A 26,740-nucleotide genomic window follows, 5' to 3' on the forward strand; every position below is an offset into this window, starting at 1 on the left:
TAGTAGATGGCAGTGGTTCAACGCCTCACTAACCAATTTGTTTTAGTATTCATAAGAAATATTGACAGATTTTACATAATTGTATTTTCTTTTGATCTATATAGCTTCTAACAAATCATTATGAGCAATGCTGGAAATATTACTGTCTACCTTCTGGATTGGGGAGTTATGGAATTGCAGCAGAAGAAGAGTTACATTTAACTGAGAAACTTTTCTGGGGAATTTTTGATTCCCTCTCTCATAAGGTAATGATGATCAATCACATTAAAGATTGTAATAGCCATGATAGCATAATTATAATGGTGGTGCAAACTACGAAAAGTGCATGTTTTAACTCTGCTTTCACTTAATACAGTAGATATTGACAATGAATGCTTCTAACCAAATTAATATGCGATTGAATGCTTGATCACCCAACCTCTAAAATGAATGCTTAATCACCAAGGGCTCTATTCAGACAAACATAGGCCTAGGGGCATTTTAGCTCAGTATAGCAATATCCCTGTATTTAAGTAAATTTCTCTCCATCACAAACTCTTCCTCCTCCTATTATTATTATTATTTATTATTATAAACCTTTACAAATATTTTATTGAGATTTTACAATAAAGCTACCTCTGGAAGATGCATACATGATGATGTCATTTATATAGTATAGAAAGGCATATTATTGTGAAGGGGGGACAGAGTCCATTGCATATTTGAGGACTCACAAGTTTACATATCAGGATGCAGAAGTCATAATGTGTATATGATTTAACAGGAGGTAACAGAATCTGCATAAAGCACTGACATAAACAACTAAACCCATGGTAAACTTGTATTGTTATTCCTATCTTTCCAGACAAAAAAAAAGGTGTTTCTGTAGTTTTGCTGGACCCTGCATGACTCAGCTACCAAAAAGCCCCAATCTAGAAGGCAAACATTTTTCTGCATTGCATTTTCAAAGCATGGGCTCAAGGCTTTGGCACTTAACCTCTTCCATCTATGATTAGGGTAGAATAAGAAATGGTATCTCCCTGATATGAAGAGGACCACTCACAATGAGGGCATAATATTAGGGCTGTGTGGGACTCATGGTAATCCAGGTTTGCTGTTGACCACAAAGTTTGACAAATTGGAAGTCAAAGTAATCAGGCTACCTGTACTCTGCAGATGAGTTCCTGAAGTACAGTCTTGTTCTGTGGTAGTGTTGAGATATCCTGATATGTCTCAGTGTTCCAGTGAAGACATCTAAAAGTTGGTAACCCAGAGGATTCTAGGATTAAAATGTCTGCCAATTATTCACTCAGCTCTCCATTATGCTGTGTAAATGAGTGTGCTCAGATAACAATAGACTCAGTATATTAGGCTCCGAGGCGTTGTTTACACTATTGATTTTAGTGATATTTCCCACCATTGCACTACCACCAGTACAGTTCCACCAATGGTAGCAAGGGCAGGAAAGCCTAATGTAGACAGCTGCCAGCATCTTCATCATTATGTTATATAAACCTTGTTCCAAATAAGTCTAGATGACATGGTGATACAAATATTGGTGCCCAATCTATGGTAGTGCCCCCCCACCAGTAGTGTCATTAGTAGTAGTGCAAATATGGGACATTTCTCTAAAATTGCCAGGGTACAGTGTCTTCTTCCATTCTTCTCTGTAAACAGACATTTGTAGGTTTTAAATGTTGATGGTCTCCAACTACTTTGATGATGTTATTTACTGTGACCTAGCTCCCATCTATTTTCCAGTATATGACATAGAATTAGGCAAGTCTTTCAGGCAGAGCAAGCATGGGAAAATCTCTTTTTAGCACCTCAACTCCTCGGTTTCCCAAGGTGCCATCTACAATACAACCATGTCATATTGACAGTCAGAATTCTTCATGAACCTCAGAAGAGCTTTTCCTCAACTTTTCTTTTTGGCATCCAAATGTCAACAGGGGTAATCATTCAAGTTTATAGCATTATATAGCACCACTGTCTTTCATTACTGACACCATGAAAGCCCTTCCACTGCAGAAGGTTTACCTATATGTTCCTAAATTTTCCTAAATGTAAGATTTACCTAAATTCCATCCTCATTTGGTGCCTATGCCCTAATGGCAGGAAAGTGACCAACTTATAAGTAGGGGCCACGCCCAGGCTGTACTAACAAAAGATTACTATTAACAATACCTAGCTCTTACATAGTGCTTTTCATCAGTAGATCTCAGAGCACTTTAGAAAGGAGGTCAGTATCATAATCACACTTGTGTAGCTGATGAAACTGAGGCACAGAGATGTAAAGTGATTTGCTCAGGGTCACCTAGCAGGCCAGAGCTGGAAATAGAACCAAGGTTTCCTGGGTCCTAATCCAGTGCTCTATGTACTAGGCCACACTGCCTTAGAATAGGTAGCTGAAAGACGCTACATAGGGTAGATTTCTTATTTGGGAATTATGAAGTGCTAGTTCTCTCTAATTTGGGTTAGAAGAGAGAATGTGCTAATTCAGCTCCAGCTGGTACAAGTTTGGAAATGTATGAAGTGCCTTTACTATGGCAAAAGTCAATTTCTTTTGACCTATGTGATTTAAGCAGAACAGTATTTAGGGAGAGTGAAGGAGAAGAGATGACAAAATACTACGCATTTCCTATAGGTTTTGAAAGTTCTATAAATGTTAAAGCTATGTTTTGTGGATAGTCAAGTTTTACCTGAACAGGCTGACACATTCTGAAAATATAAGACGTTGTCTGTTTGTAGGTCTTTCAGTTCCATGGACAATTTAAGGCTTGTGCATGTGAAAGGATTGTGTAACATTCAACATTTAGTTTGAAGAGAGCCTTAAACAATGCATCTGTTTCTGCATAGGAGTATACACCTTTATGCTGGCATGAGTTTCTGCTATGCGCTTGACTTTAAAATATTCCTCATGATTTGACTGCATCTTCTAGTTCTGCTCCATATGGCTGTCTTGCTTTCACTAACATTTTGCATGTTTTTCTATTGAACTTTCCAACCAGTTCCTATCTCTCCTGCAGAAGTATGATCCAGAGCTCTTCCGAATGGCCTTGCCTTGTCTAAGTGCTATAGCTGGGGCTTTGCCTCCAGATTATTTAGACACCAGAATTAGAGTAACTTTGAAAAAGCAGGCTTCAGTGGATCCAGAGGGAAACTTTGATCCCAAACCTATCAACACAGTCAAGTGAGTCATGGTAACCATACAGGTTTTTCAAATGTCTCTTGTGCCACTTATTGCCAATACCTTTCTTTTCCTTTTGTTGAAGAGAATTGACTATCATCTTAAATGATACCCGTGCCCTCCATAACTAATGTGGGGAACCTTGCTCCCTCCTGTCAGGCACCAAATATGCCTCCTCTGCAACTTATATTTAGAATGTATATAGCACTTTACATGCCCCAAAGCGCTCTGTAAACACTAAATAGGTATCACAATAACCTGTGAAGTAGGGGCTAGATCAGGGGTGGGCAAACTTTTTGAGCCGAGGGCCACATCTGGGTGGGGAAATTGTATGCAGGGGCAAGGGGTTTGGGTGCGGGAGGGAGTGTGGGGTGTAGGAGGGGGTGCAGTGTGCAGGAAGGGGCTCAGGCAAGGGATTGGGGCAGAGGAGGGGTGCAGGGTGTATGGGGGGCTCAGGGAAGGGGGTTGGGGTGTAGGAGGGGTGCAGAGTGCAGGAGGGGGCTCAGGGCAGGGGTGCAGGAGGGGGGTGGACTGTGGGAGGGGGCTCAGGGCAGGAAATTGGGGTGCACAGGGGTGGCGTGCAGGATGCAGCAGGGAGCTCAGGGCAGGGTTGGGGTACAGGAGGGGTGTGAGGTGTACGAGGGGGCTCAGGGCAGGGAGTTGGGGTGCGAGGTGCAGGCAGGGGGCTTAGGGCACGGAGTTGGGGGGCGGGATACAGGAGGGGTTTGGACTCCGGCCCCGCTTACCTCAAGTGGCTCCAGGGTAGCAGCGGCACGCATCAGGGCCAGGGCAGGCTCTCTGCATGCCTGCCCTGTCCCCGGCCCCGCGCTGCTCCAGGAAGCGCTGCGTACCCTGGGGGATTGGAGGTGGAGGGCTCTGTGTGCACTGCCCTTGCCGCAGGCCGTAGTTTGCCCACCCCTGGGCTGGATTCACAAAGGGATGTAACTGCCTAATTGCTTCTTTAGGTACCAAAGTCCAACATTTAAATGTCACTGACATTCATAAAACCATTGCTCAGCTGCTGCGTAGTCCCAGAGGTGCCTAAATTCCCTAGGCACCTAGGTTTCTGCCACATCTCAGCTAAGGGTGCTAACCAACAGGCTGTAGAGTCAATCTCTCACTTCTTTCATTCTCTCTTGCTCTCAGACCTAAGGACTAGTTAATTAACAAAGAGGAATAGCTTCAACAAGTGAGATTGTGAGAGCCCTACCTTAGGATGGGCATGGATGGTGTCACTAGCCTCTGTTTGCCAGAAGCTGGGAATGGGTGACAGGGGATAGATCACTTGATGATTACCTGTTCTGTTCATTCCCTCTGAAGCACCTGGCATTGGCCACTGTCGGAAGACAGGAAACTGGGCAAGATGGACTTTTGGTCTGACCCAGTATGGCCATTCATATGTTCTTAGGATACCCAATAACTGGTGGTTAGGGCTCCGTCCTAGGAGTGGAGATCTGGGTTCAAGTCCCTGCTCCAAATCAGACAGAGTGGGGTTTTGAAAAACAGGTTGTCCAAATCTCAAGTGAGTGTCTTAACTGCTGGATTGTTGGCTATGATTGCAAGTGAGGAGGTGGTGTCTGTCTCTTGGTTATTTTTCAAAAGAAAGGGCTGCTCTGCCTCAGATTAATGAGAGTTAAATGCCTAAACGCCTTTATGGATCTAGGCCCTTCCCCTTTCCTCTGAATTTTACTCCTGGCTAGCTCAGGCAGCTCCCCACTTAGCTTGCTGGCTTCTGTAAATCTCCTTCCTAGGTTCCTAACTCTCCCCAGACAGTGATGGAGAGCCTGGGCACCTAACTCAGGGCTATGAATTCCACTGGGCAGCAGGGCACCTTGGAGTGAGGCATTGCAATGCCTCTTTATGAATCTAGACATTGAGTATGAAAGCCAAAGCCAAATACTCTGATAATACTTAGATAATACTCTTTTGCTTCTCTCATGATTTAGAGGGGTGAACTATGCTTGAGATGGCTCAAGGTTACTAAAATCTCACAGATCAACGTTGCTATTAATCTATGCCAGGTTATGACAAAATCTTCACTCTGTGTGTGAATTTGTCCTGTGTAATTATAAGTCTCAGATGTCAAAGTAAATAAGCTGACTTATATATAATGATTTAATAGAGAAGTATGGTGTTCCTAGTAATACTGGCCATTCTCAAAAATACATTTCTAGTAATTTTTATGCAACAACTGAACATTATTATTGGGTCATTAAAATTAACATTTTTTTCCTCCTCGTGGAACACATCAAAACATTCATCCTAGTAGTATATATACTAAGAACCACAAAGAATAAAAGAAAAATCTTTCAGACACGGCTTAGCAGATGTATTTCCTATTACTACAGTTCTTAAATGCTCCAGTGTTCATGCATTTGAAGAAACTCAGTAATATCACTATAACACTGGTTTTGTTTTGAGTTATTCCTTGTAAATGGAAATGTAATTAAAAAGCATGATTACTTGTTTATCTCTTGAGATGAAACATTTTGACTATTGGTATCTCTTATGCCATTTATTCATATGTCTGGTTGGAGTAAAATATGGTTAAATGACCATGCTCTCTTTGTTTGTAGCCTTACTCTTCCTGAAAAATTGGAGTATATTGTTAGCAAGTATGCTGAACATTCTCATGACAAATGGGCCTGTGACAAGGTAGGGATTATTATAAAACTGACAATTGTCAGAAAAGGAAAATTAAAGAACGTTGAGGGTTGAATACTGGAAATTTATCCAATTTATCAAAGTGATAGGCTTGCGATTCATTAAGTGTGCATTATACCAGAGCAGCACTTTCCTGGAGTGTCTACAGAGGTTGGTGGAAGAGACTTTTTACATTAATTTGAGAATTACACTTTTAAAACAGTGTCCTGAATTTTTTTATTATGCTTTTGGGAGGGGGGAGAGAAACATTCTTCTTTAAACAGAAATGCCAGTCTCACACAGTTGCAGTTAGCTTTGATGTTGAGATTCATTTTATGTTGGCTGGAAGCTCTAAAGTCAAATAGGTTCTATTGCAATAGCTTTGAAGTCGAAGAGTGGACCTGGGAAGCCCAATCTCCTTTATAGTTTTAAAAAGCATAGTTAGGCCCATTCTTCCTCTCTAAAGATATATGTAAAAAAAAAGGTCTCTTAGGTGTTTTCATTCCCTCACGGTTCTCCATGTGTGCCCTATCTTTGTGCTGGTTGTCTATTTCAGTGCTTGGCAAGAGTAGAATTTACTGGGGGCTGCAATTGTGGCATGAAATGTATGCAAATACCTTTCAGGGTTTTCCTGAAGCTGTCATCTGGGATTTCAGATTCCACTGTCTTTTTTAATGTTCATTTGGGCAAAAATAAAGCTTAATCAGGTTTCTGGGTTTTCCATGAAATTATGTTAAATTTGTTAATATTATAGGAGATAAGTAACAAGTTCAGCCCTTTGTTTCCTAGTATGAATTTCAAGCCTCTTATTCTGGCAAGGAAAGAAATTCGAAAAACTGAGTCTTTTAAACAAGTCTGGCCACATGCATGTGCGTGTGTACACATACACTTCATTAAATACATTAAATAGCTCAAGATAGTTAAGACCAAAGCAGACTGTGAAGAACTTCAAAAAGATCTCACAAAACTAAGTGATTGGGCAACAAAATGGCAAATGAAATTTAATGTGGATAAATGTAAAGTAATGCACATTGGGAAAAATAACCCCAACTATACATACTATATGATGGGGGCTAATTTAGCTACAACTAATCAGGAAAAAAATCTTGGAGTCATTGTGGATAGTTCTCTGAAGACGTCCACACAGTGTGCAGCGGCAGTCAAAAAAGCAAACAAGATGTTAGGAATCATTAAAAAGGGGATAGAAAATAAGACGGAGAATATCTTATTGCCCTTATATAAATCCATGGTACACCTACATCTTGAATACTGCATACAGATGTGGTCTCCTGATCTCAAAAAAGATATACTAGCATTAGAAAAGGTTCAGAGAAGGGCAACTAAAATTATTAGAGGTTTGGAACTGGTCCCATAAGAGGAGAGATTAAAGAGGCTAGGACTTTTCAGCTTGGAAAAGAGGATATGATGGAGGTATATAAAATCATGAGTGATGTGGAGAAAGTGAATAAGGAAAAGTTATTTACTTGTTCCCATAATATAAGAACTAGGGGCCACCAAATGAAATTAATGGGCAGCAGGTTTAAAACAAATAAAAGGAAGTTCTTGTTCACACAGCGCACAGTCAACTTGTGGAACTCCTTGCCTGAGGAGGTTGTGAAGGCTAGGACTATAACAGGGTTTAAAAGAAAACTGGACAAATTCATGGAGGTTAAGTCCATTAATGGCTATTAGCCAGGATGGGTAAGGAATGGTGTCCCTAGCCTCTGTTTGTCAGAGGATGGTGATGGACGGCAGGAGAGAGATCACTTGATCATTACCTATTAGGTTCACTCCCTCTGGGGCACCTGGCATTGGCCACTGTCAGTAGACAGGATACTGGGCTGGATGGACCTTTGGTCTGACCCAGTACGGCCATTCTTATGTTCTTATTAAATACTGGTTAAGGGTGCATAAGGAAAAATCCCTTAAAAGCAAGAAAATGACAAGTTTTCCTTCCTTAACTTTCCTTAACAGCCACAATCACAATAACCGCTCTCGCTGACAGATTCTTTACCTCTCTTAGAAACTCACTTGCATATACAACAGATAAAGAAACACAATCATCTAACTTGAACTAAAATGCAAAAACTTTTCCTCCGCACTCTCTGCCCTGTCCTCTCCCTTTGTTGTCCCGCAGCATGGGGGAGATCAGGTGGTCATGACTTCCTTTCACTAATTCGCTCTTCTCCCAATCCTCCCAAACTCAGGGAACTTGCTTTTCCAGCCTAAAAGTGGTGCTGGTCTGATATACCTTCTTTGGTTCATTAGACTGGGACTTTTGTATCAGCCAACCGCAGGTGTTGCACCCGTTGGTGCCTAAGGAGTGTGGTGGCAGCTTGTTTACTGAGACAACATCTCTCCCATCTCCTGATATGTTGGGTGAGGGCAAGGTGGGGTGCAGGAAGACTTCCCTGTGAATCTGTTTTAGGAGCTGAGCTAATATGTCTGCTTCTCAGACAGCTTTCTCTTGCACCGTTTGTTGTATGGAATGGAGTTGCCAGCCTTGTGTGGCATCATTCAGTTTAGCAAAGTGGACAGCATCTGTGTTCAGAGGCTTGCAACTGAATGCTTCTGGATAAAAAGGGGGGGTTGTAGTTCTGATGACAGGGATTTTTAGGTATAGGGGTGCATTAGATTAGGTGTAAAAGTGTTATAAAAAGTGAGATAGCTCTGCTCATTTAGAAAGTAGGTGTAGAAAGAACTGGTGTGGGTCCATGTCTGCTATAGTTTAGAGGGTTTTTTAAATAGGGAACTACAAACTATTTAAAGAGACTGTGAGAAATCTTGTAAGTCTGAAATGTAGGTCTACTAGCTTAGTCCTGATTCACATGCCTGCCACTCTTGAGAGGATTGATGCTTACAAAAGCCTGCACTCATGTTGAGAGTTTGAGTGAATGATGCTTGCATGCAGAGGGAATGGAGTAAGTGGCCTGATGCCTACACTTACGTAGTCAAGCATTCTATATTTGTTGGTCGATAGCCTAGCTGAGATTTTAATGTTCTTATGTTGTTTAACACTTTATTTTAGGACTGATTTTTTTTTTCTCTGTCACAGGAGAGTTGAAAAATAAAGCTCTATAATTTAAGGGATGTAGGATGGGGTTATACTTTGGGCCTGCCAATCTTCATAGTATCTCTGTTAATGCTTTCTTCAGTTTCTTCAGTTTCTGTTCATCTAACTCTGCCCACCTCTGACTTCCTTTGAACCATTAGAATTGCAACTAGTTCTCTGCCAGTTATTCCCAAAAGTGCTGGTAGTAAATAGCCTCAGAATAATGAACACATGTGAAATGAAATCACCCATTTAAAGACTAGTTAACTTTTGATTCTGAAATACAAAGACACTAGATTGATTTTAGAAGAATATAGAATAAGTAGCAGGAATGAAACTACTGTTGTTTCATTTGAACATTCCATTAAAGGAATAAAGCTCTACCTTTTAAAATATATGAGAATAAGAGAATATCACACAAACTTTGATAATAGCTTTTTTTCTAGGCCCATTTGTAAAAGAGGAAAAGAGGGCATCAAAATCCATTTTATATTCAGTCAGTAAAAAATCTGAAGAAATTATCTAAAAATTTCTTTCATTGTTTTCTGCTTATATATAAAAAAGCGGTAAGAGAGGGAAGCAGAATTTAAACAGCTATACTTCATAAATCTCTTAGGGATAAATGGAGAACAATAACCAAGAATAAAAACCACTTTATGGTCAAAATAACCAGCCATGACACAAGGAAAATATCTGAAGTCTGTGTATTAAGGAGTAAGCCTGCAAAATATAGAAGGAACAGTGTATTGGGAATCCCTGGATAGAGACATTTTCCAGGTGTAATGCACAACTGCTGTTTAGGTAGATGTGCAGTACTGTATGCCACATATTAAAATGACTAGTTCATTTACGATTGCTCATTTACATTATTCATATAAGAAAAAAGTTTAAATAAAATATATTTTATGTTTTCAGAGTAATAGTGGATGGAAATATGGTGTTTCACTGGATGAAAATACGAAGACACATCCGTTAATAAGGCCTTTCAAAACATTAACTGAAAAGGTAATGGAGGAAAGCTTAAAGTTCTTTCTAGCATAAAACAGCATGGTTCTAGCACAATTTTAGTTAATCCTTTTTAACAAGCACATGAAATAGAGAGAAGAGGTGGAGAGAGCCAAATCATATTGTATTTCAGTTAATGACAAGAATTGTAGGTTAGATCAACCCTTTTGCTTTGTAATCTATGCAAGAAGTCTGGATTTGATTCCCAGTCTCTCTCTCTCACCCTGTAGAGCAACTGATGCTGGGAGTATTGTGGATGTATTGCTCTCAGCCCTTTGTGGAGGAGAGAACTCTTTTTATCCCTCCTGTGGCTGAGATAAAGGTATGAGTGAAGATCTTTGAATAGAGATCTCTCCTCAGCCAAGGCAGATCACTACTCTGCTGAAGGTGTGTAGGGTATAAAGGGAAACTCCTCTGCGGTAAAACATTTCTAACATTGTTTGTAGGTGAATTGTTTCTGTGAGTTTCTTGACTAGGAATGAGAGTCTTCTAGTGGGTAGGGCAGCGAACTAAGTCAGGACTGTTGGTTTCTATTATAAGCTCTTCTAGTGACTGCCTGTGTGACTTTGGACAAGTCACTTAGCATTACCCCCTCTTTACCTCACCTTTCCCATTTGAGAAATGGGGACTGCTACACTCACATGGGTGCTGAAGATTTAATTAGCTGAGGTTTGTAAAGCATTTTGAGATTCTTGGACAAAATGCACCATAGAACTCTGAGGTATTATTATTATTTGCATTATTATTAAAGTATTTTAATATTTGTTATTCTGAGATCATTTATCTTTCTCATTTGAGGAGAGGATTTTTTTAATCACTTCTTACACAATGTGTTTACTTTATAAACATGCCATATCGTGTAGTTATTGATATATGGTAACTACTTCTAAGAGATGGATAATGAAACATTCAAATTTTCTTTATGCCATAATGTTTCAGGTACAAAAGACCTGTACTTCTCATAAAAACAGCAAGATACATTCCCTGCCAATAAAATTTAGTGGTGTTTGTATTTGTATCAAGGGGAGACTAGACCATTATGTTTTACATTAATACTATCTGTGAATCAAAAGTTGGTGGAAGAAGGGACTTTTGTGCTGACAAACTCAAATGTCCACCATGTAGAGATTTCATTGCAATAATAGCACCCTGGATTGGTGGATATTTTGTGTTAGAAGTACAGTACTATACATTTTCCTGATTGGTCAGAAAGACCAGTAAATAGTTTGCAAGCAGCTGCAAAATATAAATACCATTGTCTGTTGCTTCAAAGTTCACTTGTATGCTGTGCTTAGTTTCTAATGCATTGTGCCATGTCCTAGTAATAAGTGCCCCAAGGGAAAGAAGTAAGTAATATGACTATTTCTAAAACTACTTGAACCAAAGAGCCAAATCCTATCCTCAGTTATACCTATGCAACATATGTTGATTTTAATTGGGCTTGCCTAGGTGTAATTGAGGGCGGAATATTTCTCCATAGGCTTTTGCTAGTTGCTTGTGAAACACTGTATAATTATCCACTCATTTGTTTTTCTTTAAAGGAAAAGGAAATTTATCGTTGGCCTGCCAGAGAATCGCTTAAAACCATGTTAGCCATGGGATGGAGTCTAGAAAGGACCAGGGAAGGAGAAGCAATGGTACAGCAGCGTGAAAATGAAAAGCTCCGCAGCATATCACAGTCTAGCCAAGTAAGGCAAAACTGCTTAAAACCACAGAAATCAATCAATTCACTTGTTTACAGAGAATTGACCCTAACATTGTATCATGTAAAAAGAAACTTGCCACACTTAGCTTATTAGTATTACTGTCATTGTTGGTATTGTAGCAGCTCCTACAGGCCTCAGCTGAGATCAGAGACCTGATGCTGTAAAAACACATAGTATCTCATGAAACAGTGTCTTGATAAATTTTATATCATGTCTTTGTGGGGTGTTCTTGGAAATAAAGTTATTTTTAAAAGATTTGGGAAGCTGGGATAAAACTGTTATTACAAGGGAATGGAGCTTTCACATACGGGGGCTTGTAGTAGGTTATTAGAAGTGGCTAGTATGGTTCTGTTTGCTGAAGCATAATTAGTTACACATTAAAACAACTGCCATAGATCTTATCCGCAGTCACATACCATAGTGATAGATGTCTTATAATTGCAGATAACAATTATAACTAAAAAGTGTTGAAAGAGCTGACCAAAATAAAAAAGATATGTGTGATAGGCATTACAAACCCTTTCAGACCCCAAAGGAGGGTCCTTATAGCTCTGAAGCATATTATCCCAGCTTCCCTAATAAACTGAGATGGCATCAACCTAATCACTGGGACAACAGAGCTCTAGGTGAAGGTAGGACTGAGGGAAGTTCCTTGCATGGCTCAGAAAACTTGAAAGACAGCACCTGAATCCCTTTGGAAGCTGATTCCCTATAACAAAGGCAGGTGGGCCGCACTGCTAAATAAAAGATGAGCCTAGAAAGAAAAGGCACTCTCTAAAGAAAGAATGCCCTCAGAAACAACCTCCCTCCATTTCCTTGGGAATCTAGTTGGAAGACTTGGGAATCGAGCCTTTTTTATATTCAGCCTAGAGGTACTAGGTGGGGTATTTCAAATCTTTTGTTTAATGTTAATGAAACCTAATGAGTGTGATCTCTCTGAGAGGTTTTTTTCTCTTGTTTAAGCAAAAGGGCCTCTAGTACTTTGTGGTAGGGAACTGGAAATGGGCCAGGACCATATTAAATACATGAATATTGCAGTCTGATCCCTTAATTGTGTAGTTCTTTGTGTTACCTTGATTTGCACTCCTCCCTTCACTCACATATCCGGGCAGAGTTCCTCTGAGCCACCCACTGGCTCTCTGGATGCTTTCAAGGAAAAGTGGGTGTTGTTTGGGGTTCTCTGCTCAGTGTCCCTCTCTGGCTCCCTGCTTTTGCCCCTGTGACATTCACTCCCTTCCCTGTTTTACATTCGTTGTCCCCCCAAATTACTTGGTATCTCCTCCAAATAATTGTAGCTCTTCCTGTTAGGCTGTGGGGAGGGGCCTTTAGCTTGTGCCCTCCCATTCACAGATTTCCAAAAGTTGCATCTCACTTTTTCCTTAAATATGGTTTTTATTGTATTTTCTTATATACTTCTTTATAGGACAGATAGATGCCTGTCTGTATACAGTAGAATTGGCTGCCATCAAATTTTGTGTACATTTCTCAGATAAAGAACCTTAGAAATTAATCTCCAAAAGTTTATTTCGTTTGCTGGTGTGAATCTCTAGCTCACTGATGACCTGGATTAGTGAGAAGCCTTGATTACATTTTCTTCGCCTCTGCCCGGATAGATACTCATCCTGTGTGGTGTGTGTCACAGAGTGGCAGTGTCACACATACAATTGAACATGCTCATAAGCTTATGGAGGCAAATTCATAAGGAGCCTGCATCTGTATTATTGAAGCCAGTGGAAATTTTTTCATTGACTGGTCAGTGGGACAAGACGAGGCCCAAGGAGATAGGCAGGTTATCTGTTTGTTGCAGCTAATCACCCTCTGATAGCCTTATCATGTAATGTGCATATATTTTTAAACGTCGTGTTAGAACTATTACAAGAAGAACAAGTTCTCTTTGAAAAGTCTGTTTACATTTTACATAAATCCATATTATAATCTTTAATTGCATTTTTGAAAATACACAATATACATTACCAGCACTAGGTAACATCACATAAATAGAAAACTGTTTCAAAGAGCCATGTAAATAAGGGTCTGATCATGTAAAGACAAATGGAAACGATTCAGCATATCATTTAAGCACATGCTTAACTTTAAGCATATGAGTAGTGCCATTGGTTTCAGTGTGACTGCTCATGCTTAACCATAATCATGTTCTTAATTGGTTTGCTGCATTGGGGCCTGATGAACAAAATGAGCATGTAAAGAATAAATATAAGTGTATTATAGCCTCTGTTGTTGGTTAAACATCCATGGTATGTTCATCTCTGTACAAAATACAAAGGCAAACATGATTCATACCCAAAGGGCTTCAGAAATCTAGATAGTTTAATTCTAATTTTGTTGACAGTAGAAATGAAGTAAATAGTTTAAAAACATCAATAACTCTTCCATTATATTTCCAGGGAAATGGATACAGCCCAACACCACTTGATCTTTCTAATGTTGTACTCTCTAGGGAGCTCCAGGTATGTATTAATATTCTCAGTGTATTCTGCAGAAAAAAATATGAAGTGACTTATCAACATGTAGGGTCACATCTTCAAAGGAATGTGTAATTGTTGTGCCTACAAAAACCTGCACGTGTGTGATTGCAAATGTGAATCTGTGTATTGTGACAAAGTTCCTCCTCTATCTTGGTGGGTCTTGCGCTTATTGGCGGATTTTCTTGCCTCCGAGATTCACCATGTGGGTTGGGGAACAGCCCAGAGACCTTCCCCTCTGGGAGAACCCACAGTCCAGGTCAATTGGGAGGTTTGGGGGGAACCTGGGCCTGCCCTCTACTCCGGGTTCCAGCCCAGGGCCCTGTGGACTGCAGTTGTCTATAGTGCCTCCTGTAACAGCTGCATGACAGCTACAACTCCCTGGGCTACTTCCCCATGGCCTCCGCCAAACACCTTCCTTATTCTCACCACAGGACCTTCCTCCTGGTGTCTGATAACGCTTGTGCTCCTCAGTCCTCCAGCAGCACACCCTCTCACTCTCAGCTCCTTGTGCCTCTTGCTCCCAGCTCCTCGCACTCCCACCACAAACTGAAGTGAGCTCCTTTTTAAAACCCAGGTGCCCTGATTAGCCTGCCTTAATTGAGTCTAGAAGCTTCTTCTTAATTGGCTCCAGGTGTCCTAATTAGCCTGCCTGCCTTAACTGGTTCTAGCAGGTTCCTGATTACTCTAGTGCAGCCCCTGCTCTGGTCACTCAGGGAACAGAAAACTACTCATCCAGTGACCAGTATATTTGCCCTCTACCAGACTCCTGTACCCCACTGGTCTGGGTCTGTCACAGTATATACTTACCCATTTTATGCACATATGTGGGGTTTTTTGGGTATATGTACATGTCTGTGAGTGCACTTGTTGCACCCTCCTATACAAATAGGTAGATACCGCATTTGTTCTCTGTTTTGCAGGGTCAGTTAACATGATTTCAGAATGAGATGTCTGCTGTTTGTCCTGCTGACAGTGTTTCATGTGCTAACTGGTATCATCTGGCCTTCTAGAAAATATTATAATGTAAAGCCCCTAAGGGAACTGCAGGCAAAGCATTTTCAGTAACTGCCCCGCGTCTTAAGAACCTGTCTCTTGTCTTGGTTCTAAAGAGCCTGAATAAATTAATATTCCAGGCATGTTCCAAAGCTCATGTATTTTCCCAGGCATTTAATAAGAGAGTGAAATATGATTGAGGTATGCCTTATAAAGGTTGCATTATTACTCCAAACAAGTTTACTGGGGGAAAAACAGCCTATAAATGACACTGCTTTTCTATATGTTATTTTTTTAAGTACATGCACCCAGATCATTGAAGGGGTCATTTTTACAAAACTAAATAAATAATGCGGTTCTGAATCAGAATGAAAATAAACAAATATTTAAAACAAATAAATATTGTATCTTCTATAGAGCCCGTGCCTTCTCTCACACTCCCCAACCTGGATCAGACCATGGTGGGGTGTTGGCCTTCTCCTCTCCCAGTCCTGCTGCTTCTGACCCTCTTTCCTTCCCCTTTCCCACTCTTTCTCCTCTTTTAAACAGTATTGCTTCTCACTCTTCTCCTTTCCCCCTCCATGTTGCTGACATCTACCACCCAACTCTTCCCCATCTATTCTCCTCATTCTGATTTTGACTCCTGGGTCTCTCTCTTCCTCTTCTCACAATCTCTAGCACTCATCCTTGGTGACTTCATCTTCCATGTTGATGACCCATCCAACCCCTTAGTTGCACGTTCCCTTGCTCTCACCTCTTTGAACTGCAGCTCTGGTTCAAGTCTCCCACTCACCAAAAGACACTTAACTTGGTCTTCACCAATCACTAATCTCGCTCTGATCTCTCTGTTGATGAGTTCATCCTCTCTGACAATCACCTGATCTCTTTCAGCATCACCCATCAGTCCCCTCCCTGCTCCATGTTTCCAGTTCATCAGTACTGATGACTTCTCATCTGCTCTCACCTCTCTCATCCCTGTTTTCTTTTCCCTTTCTTCCATTGATATGGTTGTTGATTCTCTCCATGATTTGCTCTTCTTCATCCTTGACTTTTTGGTCCAGCTCTCCCATTGCCAGGTCTGCCAACCCTCATCCCTGACTCACGCCCAACATCTGCTTCCTGTGCTCCTGTTCTCATGTTGTAGAGCTGTAACCATGCCTGCTTTGTGTCCCCCTCTAGTGGCACCTACTACAGCTAGAGATTGAAGAGTCAGCTACAGTTTTAGCTCAGAGCTATGTGGCTTTTAACTCATGCAGTAGAGGCTGATGCATTTAGCTTCAGAGGTCCCAGGTTTGATCCTGGCCGCCGCCAACCAGGGTCTGTTGGCATAACGGTGCATCTCTGGCAGAAATCCCATGGCCTGGCTGACGTCCTCCATTACAAATCTGTTCTTTCTTCTTTGGTTCTGTCATCTTCCTAGCTAAACAACTCTGCTCTTCCAACTTAATGGAATCCCATGTCCTCGATCCCAGCCCCCGACTCCCAGAACTCCACCTATGTGGGTGCTCTGGAGTCACAGGTTAACTCTCCCAGGACACATGATAGATGTAACACACAAGACACACAGAATTCTCTTTACTTAACAGCACAAGAGATGCACAGAACATTTAGAAAACAACAAACACTGTGAATACCATTCCCCTCATCCTGGCTCACCCTTCCCTTGGAAGTCCACGGGGGACCATCTGAGTTCAGGTAAGCAGAGTTAGCCCCAGCCTCTTCAGGCTCCTGTAGCAGCCTCCCTCCACTTGAGCTGGTGAAAATGGCCTTTTATAAGCTTTTTAAAACCTTTGTCAGGTGACTTCTGGAATCAGATTCCTCAGGTGATCACAGATCCACACAGGACCTTATTGCTAGTTGCCTCTCCCCTGACAAACCAGTTCTCCTGAGTGGGAGCCAGCTTATTTTCTAGGGTGTTTATATTTGAATAGATCATTCCATTTAACAATCCTCTATTGTCAGCCCTGTATTTCAGTCCCAACATGGAGGTAAAAAGACAACAGACAATTAGCTCCCATAATCAAAATGAAGTTTGCAGTCTGATGAAGATACATGCAGAGAGTTCATGATATCAAACATTCATAAGTTATGGAGACAAATTCCCAAAATCATCACAGCTTCCGTGACTTTCCTCTCCTGGTTCTCCTCCTAACTCCAGCCTCACTCCTTCAGCTTGTTCTTCTGGCAGTCCTCCTCATTCCTCCTCCAACTTTTCGGTGGGTATTATAGGACTCTGGCCTTTGTCCCTTTCTCTTCTCTCTCTACCCCTTATCTCCGGGTAATCTTATTCACAAACACAAATTAACTACCATCTCTGTGCTGAATACTCACAGATCTACATCTTTACTCTAGGTGTGTCTCCATCTGCCCAAGCTAAAATCTCAGACTCTCTCTAACATCTTCTTGTGGCTGTTGAGCCATCAGCTCAAGCTCAACCTGGCTAAGACAGATCTCATAATCTTTCCCCCCACACCCTCCCCACATCATCTTTCTCAATCACTGTGGACAGCACCGCCATCCTGCCTATCACTCAGGCTTTTAACTTGGGTATTATCTTTAAATTTGACATCTCTTGAGGTCCCCACATCCAGGCTGTGTCTACAGCTTGCTGATTCTTTTTTCATGACGTCTCTAAGATACGGCCTTTCCTATCCATTCATGCAGCTATAATTGTTGTCTCATCTTCTCATGTCTTGATTACTGGAACATAATTTTTTGTGGCCTTGACAAATGCAGTGTTGTGCCACTCTATCCACTCACCATGCTGTTACAAAGATCATTTTCTTAGCTCATTGCTTTGATCATGACATTCCTCTCTTTGCACCTTCTGCAGGCTCCCCCTTCTCTTTTGCATCAAACATAAGCTTCTTCTTCAAGTGGTGTCCCTGTGGGTGCTCCACTCTAGGTGTCGGTGTGTCCCTGCACTGTAGATCGGAGATTTTTCACAGCAGTACTCGGTCGGGGGAAGGGCGCACACAGGAGCTGTCTCGTGCAGCCATTGGCGCCTCCGGTAGCGCGCGCACCCTCGACTGTCCCCTCAGTTCCTTCTCAACCATCCTCGGCTGCAGACGGAGCTCCGCGGCAGTACTCTCCTTGATTCTTACTAGGGAAAAAAAGTTACAAGTTACATAGGAACTTCTTGTTAGTCTATACTTAGTTACATAGTTTTGTTAGTTCCTCTTCAACAAAAAAAAATTTCTTTACTTAGTTCTCAGTTTAGGAATAGCTCTATGGTTTACCACTTCAATTAACTCCCACCCTCATCTATCAAGAGCGGGGGAGAGGCTTAACTGAAGTCATGCCGGGCTCAACAGGGTTTAAAAAGTGTGACTCCTGCCGTGAACCGATGCTGGTCTCTGACGGCCACGCATCCTGCATCCGTTGTCTGGTAGAAACTCATATCTCCCAGAAAAGCATACACTGCAGCAACTTGAAGTCAAGAGCAAGATGTGATAGGGATCTCCGTTTGAAAATGCTTCTGATGGAGAAATCCTTCCAACCTCTGCAAGAGACGTCCTCCGGGGAGTCTCATAAACTGAGATCCCTAAGCGATGATAAGGCTCCGACTTCCAAAACTATCAGGAAGCGAGCCTCGACCTCTCCAACAAGGGACTCTCACAAAAAGCGAGCTTCCCCAGCGAGGTCTTTACCCTCAGTGCTCCACTCATCCAGAGAGAGCACTTATGAGGCACCAGGCTCCTCCGGCACCGTCCCTCAGCAGACCTCTGCCGAGCCTCATTGCGCGGCACCGGAGTCGAGATGTCAAGTCTCCTCCACGGCACCGACTACCCTGGTGCGGAGCGCAACACAGGCAGCGGCACCACGATAAATGCTGCTGCCACCGACTCCAGACTTGATGCCGGCTAGCAAGCTGAATCCGGCACTGGTCAGCACTCCAACGGTTGACTGCAACCCCACAGCGGGACCAGCACAACTCCTACATCAGACTGACATAGCGGTTTCTTCCGCACCGCAGTCACCACTGCTCGGCACCGAACGCTCCCCAAGCTACATAGCACGATACTATCCTTCATCTCCTGCAGCGATCTCCATGCATAGTGGCGAGGAAGTAGACGTGCAGGACACCCACTTCTCCTCTCAGTGTTCATCGCCATCACATATGAGACCTACATGGAACGCTATGAAGCCTTAGCCTCATCTGAGCATTCACAGTCTTGGTATGCACAGCACTGGCTTTACCCATTACCACCTTATCCCATGCAATGGCCACAATGGGGTCCTTGGGCCACATACCAGAACCCATATTCTGGCCCCCTTTCTCCAGCCAGAAGAGGATTCAGCATACATACATCCTTACCACTCAGAGAAACCTCTGACCCCCCTGAGACAGAGATAGAAGAGGAAGAGATACTATCACAGGCAGACCTGGATGATTCACCACCTGCCCCACACTCATCTTCCGCAACAGGGGAAGCGGTGACACCGTCTACCCCGACAGCACCAGATGACGTGGAACAGTTCCAAGAACTCGTCAAAAGAATAGTAAACAGCCAAGAAATTGCCTTATATGATGTGCAGGAGAAACAACTTAAGTTGTTAAAAATCTTACAGCCAGCATCATCGGCCAAGCTCGCCCTCCCCATGGATGAGGCTATAAGGGAGCCTGCGGAGGCCATATGGCAAACACCAGCATCGGCACCACCCACCAACAAAAGGTCTGACAGGAAATACTTCGTTCCAGCCAAAGGCATGGAATTTTTGTTTTCACACCCTCAAGCCTGCTCTCTGGTAGTAGAGGCTGCCAATCAGCAAAATAAACAGCCTCATTTCCACGCCACACCACAAGATAAAGAACACAAGAGACTGGACCTCTTTGGCTGTAAAGTTTACTCATCAGCCACTCTTCTGCTCAGAGTTGCTGACTATTCTGCTCTACTAGCAAATTACGACTACTCTAACTATAGTAAAATACAAGAGCTCATGGAAGACCTCCCCGAGCACAAACGTCCTCAATTCAACACCATTATTAATGAGGGTCAGATAATAGCCCGCACAGCACTGCAAGCCTCAATGGATGTAGCAGACACAGCTGCCCAAACAACCGCAAAAGCTGTGGTTATGAGAAGAGCATCATGGTTGCAAGCTTCGGGAATTCCGAAAGAACAACCGCTAAAAGTGGAGGACCTTCCCTTCGATAGGGATAAACTATTCTCGTCTCAAACAGATGACATGCTCCATACCATGAAGGACTCCCGAGCAACGCTGCGTACATTAGACATATACCCACTGCCTGACAAACGACAAATGCTTTACACCATACCAGAGATCATGAGACACCTGGTTTAACCATCAACAACCACGATACTTCGCTCAGAACAGACCCAAACAACGGGCTCAGAGATGACGAACTCCACATAACCAGGTCTCGTCCAACCATCCATCTACATCTAAGCCACAATTTTGAAGTATTGGTCGAGGGTTTGCACACCTCTAGCGCCAACAGATACCCCATCCCACAACTTTGGTCACCGCCTACGCCCATTTTACCGTGCCTGGGTTGCGATAACCACAGATCAATGGGTATTGGAGATCATACAATCTGGCTACACCATCCCTTTCACAACCATCCCCCCACCCTGCCCCCTTCCCTGTCCCTCCTCAGGGACCCCTCTCACAAGCACCTTCTGCAACAGGAAGTAGACTACCTCCTACTGCTAGGTGCTGTAGAACTAGTACCACACCTATACCGAGAGAAGGGTTTTTACTCCAAATGTTTCCTGACAGAGAAGAAAGGAGGGGGATGGACACCAATCTTAGATCTCTGAAAACTCAACAGGTTTGTACGCAACCACAGGTTCAAAATGGCCACACTGGTCACAATAATCCCAGCGCTACACAGGGGGGACTGGTTTGCAGCCCTCGACATCCAAGATTCATATGTCCATATTACAATATATCCTGCCCACAGATGGTTCCTGCAGTTCACAGTAGGACCCAACCATTACCAATACAGGGTCCTTCCCTTCAGACTTTCCACCGCTCCCTGCGTATTCTCAAAAACACTCGCAGTAGTAGCAGCAGATTTACGATGCAAAGGAGTCATAACCTTCCCCTATTTAGACGATTGCCTACTCAAGGGTGCCAATCGACAAGAAATGGCATGCATGCTGAAGACCACAATAGACCTGTTTCACCAGCTAGGTCTACAGATAAACTAAAAGAAATCCACCCTGGAACCACCTCAGCACTTGGAGTTTATCGGAGCCAACCTAGACTCCATACAAGCCAAGGCAGTATTACCAAGCCACAGATTCACTACATTGACCAATCTTATTTCCACAGTGACCATCAGCCCACAAACTTCAGTGAGGACATGCCTTCAGATTCTGGGACATATGGCAGCTATGACTTTCATTGTAAAGTATGCCAGACTCCATATGTGTTGTCTGCAACACTGGTTGAGCACGGTCTATGCACCCAGCAAATACTCTCTCAAGAGATGCATGACACTACCACCAAGGGTTATCCTCTCCCTACAATGGTGGACACAACCAGGGAATGTATGCTCAGGGATTCCCTTTCAACAAGACCCCGCCGTCAGCGACTATTACAACAGACGCTTCCCTGATAGCTTGGGGCACCCACTTGGGTCACCACAATGTACAAGGCAAGTTGTCCGCAACGGAAATCCGACTACATATCAATCTCCTGGAACTCTGTGCGGTACACAATGCATGCCGCCACTTCCTCCCACTCATACGGCAGACCTCAATCTCTATTCTCACCGACAATGTGGCATGCATGTTTTACATCAATTGCGAAGGGGGAGCCAGGTCTCACTCGCTATGCGTAGAAGCCATGAACTTATGGAACTTGTGCATCCTCAACAATATCAACATCACAGCGTCGTACCTACTGGGATGCCAATAACTGATACCCTCAGCAGGCACTTCTCACAGGAACACAAGTGGGAAATCCACGACAGTGTTCTCAGCACGATATTCCAAAAATGGGGTCACCCAGTAATCGATTTGTTCGCCTCAGCAACAAACTACAAATGTCCACTCTTTTGCTCCAGGGCAGGCCTGGCACCGGGATCATTAGCGGATGTCTTCCTCATCCCATGGAACACGTCACTCATGTACACCTTCCTGCCGATACCAGTGATCCCATGGGTCATCCGCAAGATACGTCTCAACAGAGCATACATCATTCTCATTGTCCCCACATGGCCCAGACAGACTTGGTTTCCATACCTGTCACACCTAGCAGTCTGTGCTCCACAACCGCTGCCCTTATGGATGGACCTCCTGTCCCAGAACAAGGGCCTGATGCTCCATCCAGACCCAGCGAAGCTCTATCTCAAAGTGTGGTTCCTGTGTGGTTCTAACCTGGAGAATTGAACTGCTCGGAGAAAGTAAAACAGGTATTACTAAATAGCCGTCGCCTCACCGCTAGAAATACTTACCACCACAAGTGGAGAAGATTCTCCCTTTGGTGCCAGTAAAAACAGCTGGACGCAACCAAGGCGCCTCTATCTATGATCCTAGACTACCTACTAGAACTGAAGGAAATGGGGTTAGCCATAAGTTCTATTAAAGTACATCTGGCTGCCATCACGGCCCTCCACGAGCAGATAGAAGGGGCTTCAATATTCGCTCATCTGATTACACGGCGCTTTCTTGCAGGTATACAGAACATGTACCCAGAAGTACGCCAACCTACATCACCATGGGATCTCAATCTTGTGCTCAAATGTCTCACAAGACCACCCTTCGAACCTCTAGCAACCTGCTTGCTCTATGTCAATGTAGGTCGCATTCCTAATAGCAGTCACATCTGCAAGACGTGTCAGCAAAATAGGAGCATTCATGGCTGAACCACCGTACGTGGTATTTACCAAAGACAAAATCATGTTATGTCCTCACCCAAAATTCTTGCCCAAAGTGGCTACACATTGTCATATTAACCAAACCATACTCTTACCTGCCTTCTATCCCAAGCCACATAAGGATTCTCGAGAAGCAATGTTACACATGCTAGATGTCAGACCGGTTGTAGCCTTCTAATTGGACAGAACTAAACCATTTTGCAAGTCACCAAGACTATTTGTCTCTACAGCAGAGCGCTCCAAAGGCTCTACAATATCGACCCAGAGACTCTCCAAATGGGTCTCTTCCTGTATTCAAACTTGCTACCACCTACATAACAAAGAACCCCCTATGGGCATCAGATCCCACTCAACACGAGCCATGGTGACATCGATTGCATTCTTGAACAATGTCCCCTTAATAGACATTTGTAGAGCTGCAACCTGGACATCAGAGCTCACTTTTGCAAAGCATTACGCCTCACAGTGCTCTCATCACACACTTATACATAACTCCGAACCCCTGCCGGGGTACTGCTCTACAAGCACCTAGAGTGGAGCACCCACAGGGACGCCACTCGAAGAAGAAGTTGTTGTTACTCACCTTGTGCAGTAATGATAGTTCTCCGAGATGTATATCCCTGTGGGTGCTCCACTACCCACCCTCCTCCCCTCTACTTCAGAGTTCACACAGCCAAGCTCTGTGATAGAGAAGGAACAGAGCAGACAGTCGGGGATGTGCGCACTACAGGAGGCGCCAACGGCTGGACAAGACAGCTCCTGTGCGCGCCCTTCCCCCGACCGAGTACTGCTGCGAAAAATCTCCAATCTCCAATCTCCGGCACAGGGACACACCAACACCTAGAGTGGAGCACCCACTGGGACACACATCTCAAAGAACCATTGTTACTGCACAAGGTGAGTAACTACTTCTTCTTGTCTTCACAGTCTATCCCCATCTCATTCACTATCAAGATGTCAACTCTCACCTCTGACTGGCCAGTGAGGCCAACATCCATAATCCATGTGTTACATTTTCAAACAGTTATTTTGTGTTTTCTCCCATGCTGCCCCACATGCTTAGGATGAGCTCTCTATAAACATCCACAAAGCTATCTCATTATCCTCCTTCGGATTCCCCCTTAAAACTCTCATTTGCCATGATGCTTACAATAACTTGACAACATTTAGACTGCTGATGTGCTGAAACCATTGTCAGTCATGCTAACCAATATTGTTTTATTGTTTCCTTGTACTCCCCCATCTGTCTATTTGCACCTGTTGTCTTTTATCTTATACTTAACCTTTTTGGCACAGAGATTGCATTTTTTCTGTGTTTGCACAGCACCTAAAACAAAGGGGTTCTGGTCCATGACCAGGGTTTTTAGGTATTACAATAATACACATAATGAACAATATTTATTTATTTGTTTGTTTGTTTGTAAACATAATGATTTTAAGCACTCATTGATTCATGCTGGAAAATATCTCCGGATCGGAACTTGCCCTTCAATTATTGTTGTTATTCTGGGTCAGATCCAAATAATGTCTCTATTGAGGCTAATGCTTTGTATATACATCAAATTAATTAATGAGATAAAATAGTTGATATCTTGTCTACAATGTTTCTGTATTTCAACTCAGTTTTTAAAGTGTATTTATGTGGAATAGTGTTAGCAAAATTTTTATTCTATCACCTTTTAATTTTGGATTGCCTTTTCTTTGTGGCGTTGTAGGGAATGGTTGAGGTAGTGGCGGAAAACTATCATAACATTTGGGCCAAAAAGAAGAAAATGGAATTGGAGAGCAAAGGTAAGAATAAAGTCTGGTGAACCACAAATGAAATGAGGGAGGCGGGGGGTGGAAGAGTCTGAGGGGGGCATGGGGTGGAAGAGTCTGAAAGAACAGGAGACAACATACAACAATGTAAATTATGTAGGTCCCTTTATATTTGAAAAGTAACATTACAATAGAAAAATTTACAGTTCTTTCAACTTTCCAAAGGAGGAGGTAGTCATCCTTTACTGGTACCTTATGACACCTTGACAGCCAAGGAGAAATCTCGGGACCGGGAGAAGGCACAAGAGCTGTTTAAATTCCTTCAAATGAATGGCATTGTTGTATCTAGGTAAGCTGTGCATTTATTTAAAACATTTCCTTACCAATACCTTCATTCTTGCTCATTACTTTCTCTAACTACTCTTTCTGTTAATTATGAACAACATAATTACCATTTTGTATTTTATCTGTAACTAAAAGAAAATTATAATTTCCAGTCCTTTCTTAACATAGAAAATTATTTTTATTTTTATTTGGGGGATAGCACAAATAGGTAAGATTTATAGTTCATGACAAATACAAAATATAATAATAAGATCTAAACCAAACAATGCAGACAGCTCAAAACTTCATAAATTAACACCTAGCAGTTGTCAGTAAGGATCATAGGCTTTGGGAAAATACGCTTTGTGGTCTAATGCTATAGAAATGTATATGCATAAAATAACACTTTTAGTTGAATTTTTATGATAACTGGTCTGTAGGGTTATGTTTAATCTGTAAGACAAATGGACTCTTCGGTGTGCATCCCTGTATAACTTGTTCATGCAAAGTGGTAGAACTTACAAAAGACACCATGACATGCGTCATTTTATCTGAGGGCAGGATGAATACTAGGGAATTACTTATTCTGCGGTTAAATAAATAATTCATTATTGCAATACTGCATGAGGCCAAACCATTGAAAAATGAATTATTATACCAGAAGGGAAGAACCTCATAAGTTAAATAATATTCTTTTTGTAAAAATGTAATAAGACATTACCCGACAAAGAGCCTTTAAGGCCTTGTATATTTCATAGCGTTCAGTATTTCTTGTAAACTAAAGTGGTCTGGTAAGTGGGGTTCTTCTTCAAGTAATTGCACATGTCTATTCCATTTCAGACTATTTTACATGTGTATTCCACTTCAGGTGTGGACTTGCCAAAAGAGTTTTCCTTAGCAGTACCCATCGCGGTGGCACATGCACTGTGCATTTCCTTGTACATCCAGGCCAAGGAATAATGGGCGAAGCCATCCAAGCACCCCCTCAGTTCCTTATCACTGCACTGTTGGAGCTCTCCAGGGGCCGTTACTCTGGTTCCCCTTTTTTCCTCTGACGAAACATTTTTTTTCTTCTTGCAAATAGTTGTTATAGTGCTAGTGTTTAGTTACCTGTTGTTTCCCACTTGGGAATATTTTATTTCTTATTTTCTCTGCGATTGTTTCACCTGGCACTAGGCAGTTTGGTTATGTCCAAGTCTCCTGGATTTAAGCACTGTCTAACTTGCAAGGGGGTCTGTCCTGAGCAGTGATCCTTATACCCGTTATTTAATGTGGCCCTCACCAAGGCAAAATAGAGCCAAGTGCTGTGGTTGCTGATCTTTTAAAAAGAGAACACAAAAATCCAGGGACATAAGAAACTACTTTATGGAATGATACCGGCTCCTACATGAAGAAGTGATTGGATTTCTTAAAGAAGAAGTGACACATGAGGGGGTCGCTGAAGAGGGATGTGGAAGGGGAAAGGAATAGAAAAGAACTGGAACATGTAACCCAGTTCCATGGTGCTTAGACACCATTTATCAGTAGTGATGACTTTCCAAGCACCTGGGAGGGGGACAGTCTCCTTCTGAATGGTGGAGAAGTAAGATCGCTGAAGATTGGTAGTTGATAGCAGAGGGTTCTATATCCAACGAAGTTACATGCTGGATTTCAGTGTCTTCAGTGGCCTCTGTTTTGGTGACAGGATGTCTGTGCGAAAAGTAAGATGAGTGTTCAATGCAGTCGTGATGGCATGTCTGTTATATGGAGCAG

At 42.6% G+C, this 26,740-nt stretch overlaps 1 protein-coding gene across 1 annotated transcript in view; it reads left to right on the plus strand.

Moving 5' to 3' along the window:
- The window catches only part of RYR3 (ryanodine receptor 3), a 625,867-nt gene that overhangs the window by 403,889 nt on the left and 195,238 nt on the right, over positions 1 to 26,740 (plus strand). The window contains exons 52-59 of the mRNA XM_065402721.1: positions 105 to 245; positions 2,991 to 3,172; positions 5,746 to 5,824; positions 9,780 to 9,869; positions 11,411 to 11,557; positions 13,981 to 14,043; positions 24,622 to 24,697; positions 24,890 to 25,013. Of these exons, the coding sequence (XP_065258793.1) occupies positions 105 to 245; positions 2,991 to 3,172; positions 5,746 to 5,824; positions 9,780 to 9,869; positions 11,411 to 11,557; positions 13,981 to 14,043; positions 24,622 to 24,697; positions 24,890 to 25,013 (902 nt within the window). The remainder of the gene's footprint in view (positions 1 to 104; positions 246 to 2,990; positions 3,173 to 5,745; positions 5,825 to 9,779; positions 9,870 to 11,410; positions 11,558 to 13,980; positions 14,044 to 24,621; positions 24,698 to 24,889; positions 25,014 to 26,740) is intronic.

The sequence above is a fragment of the Emys orbicularis genome, chromosome 4 (assembly GCF_028017835.1).
Source record: "Emys orbicularis isolate rEmyOrb1 chromosome 4, rEmyOrb1.hap1, whole genome shotgun sequence".
In the NCBI taxonomy this organism is placed as follows: Eukaryota; Metazoa; Chordata; order Testudines; family Emydidae; genus Emys; species Emys orbicularis.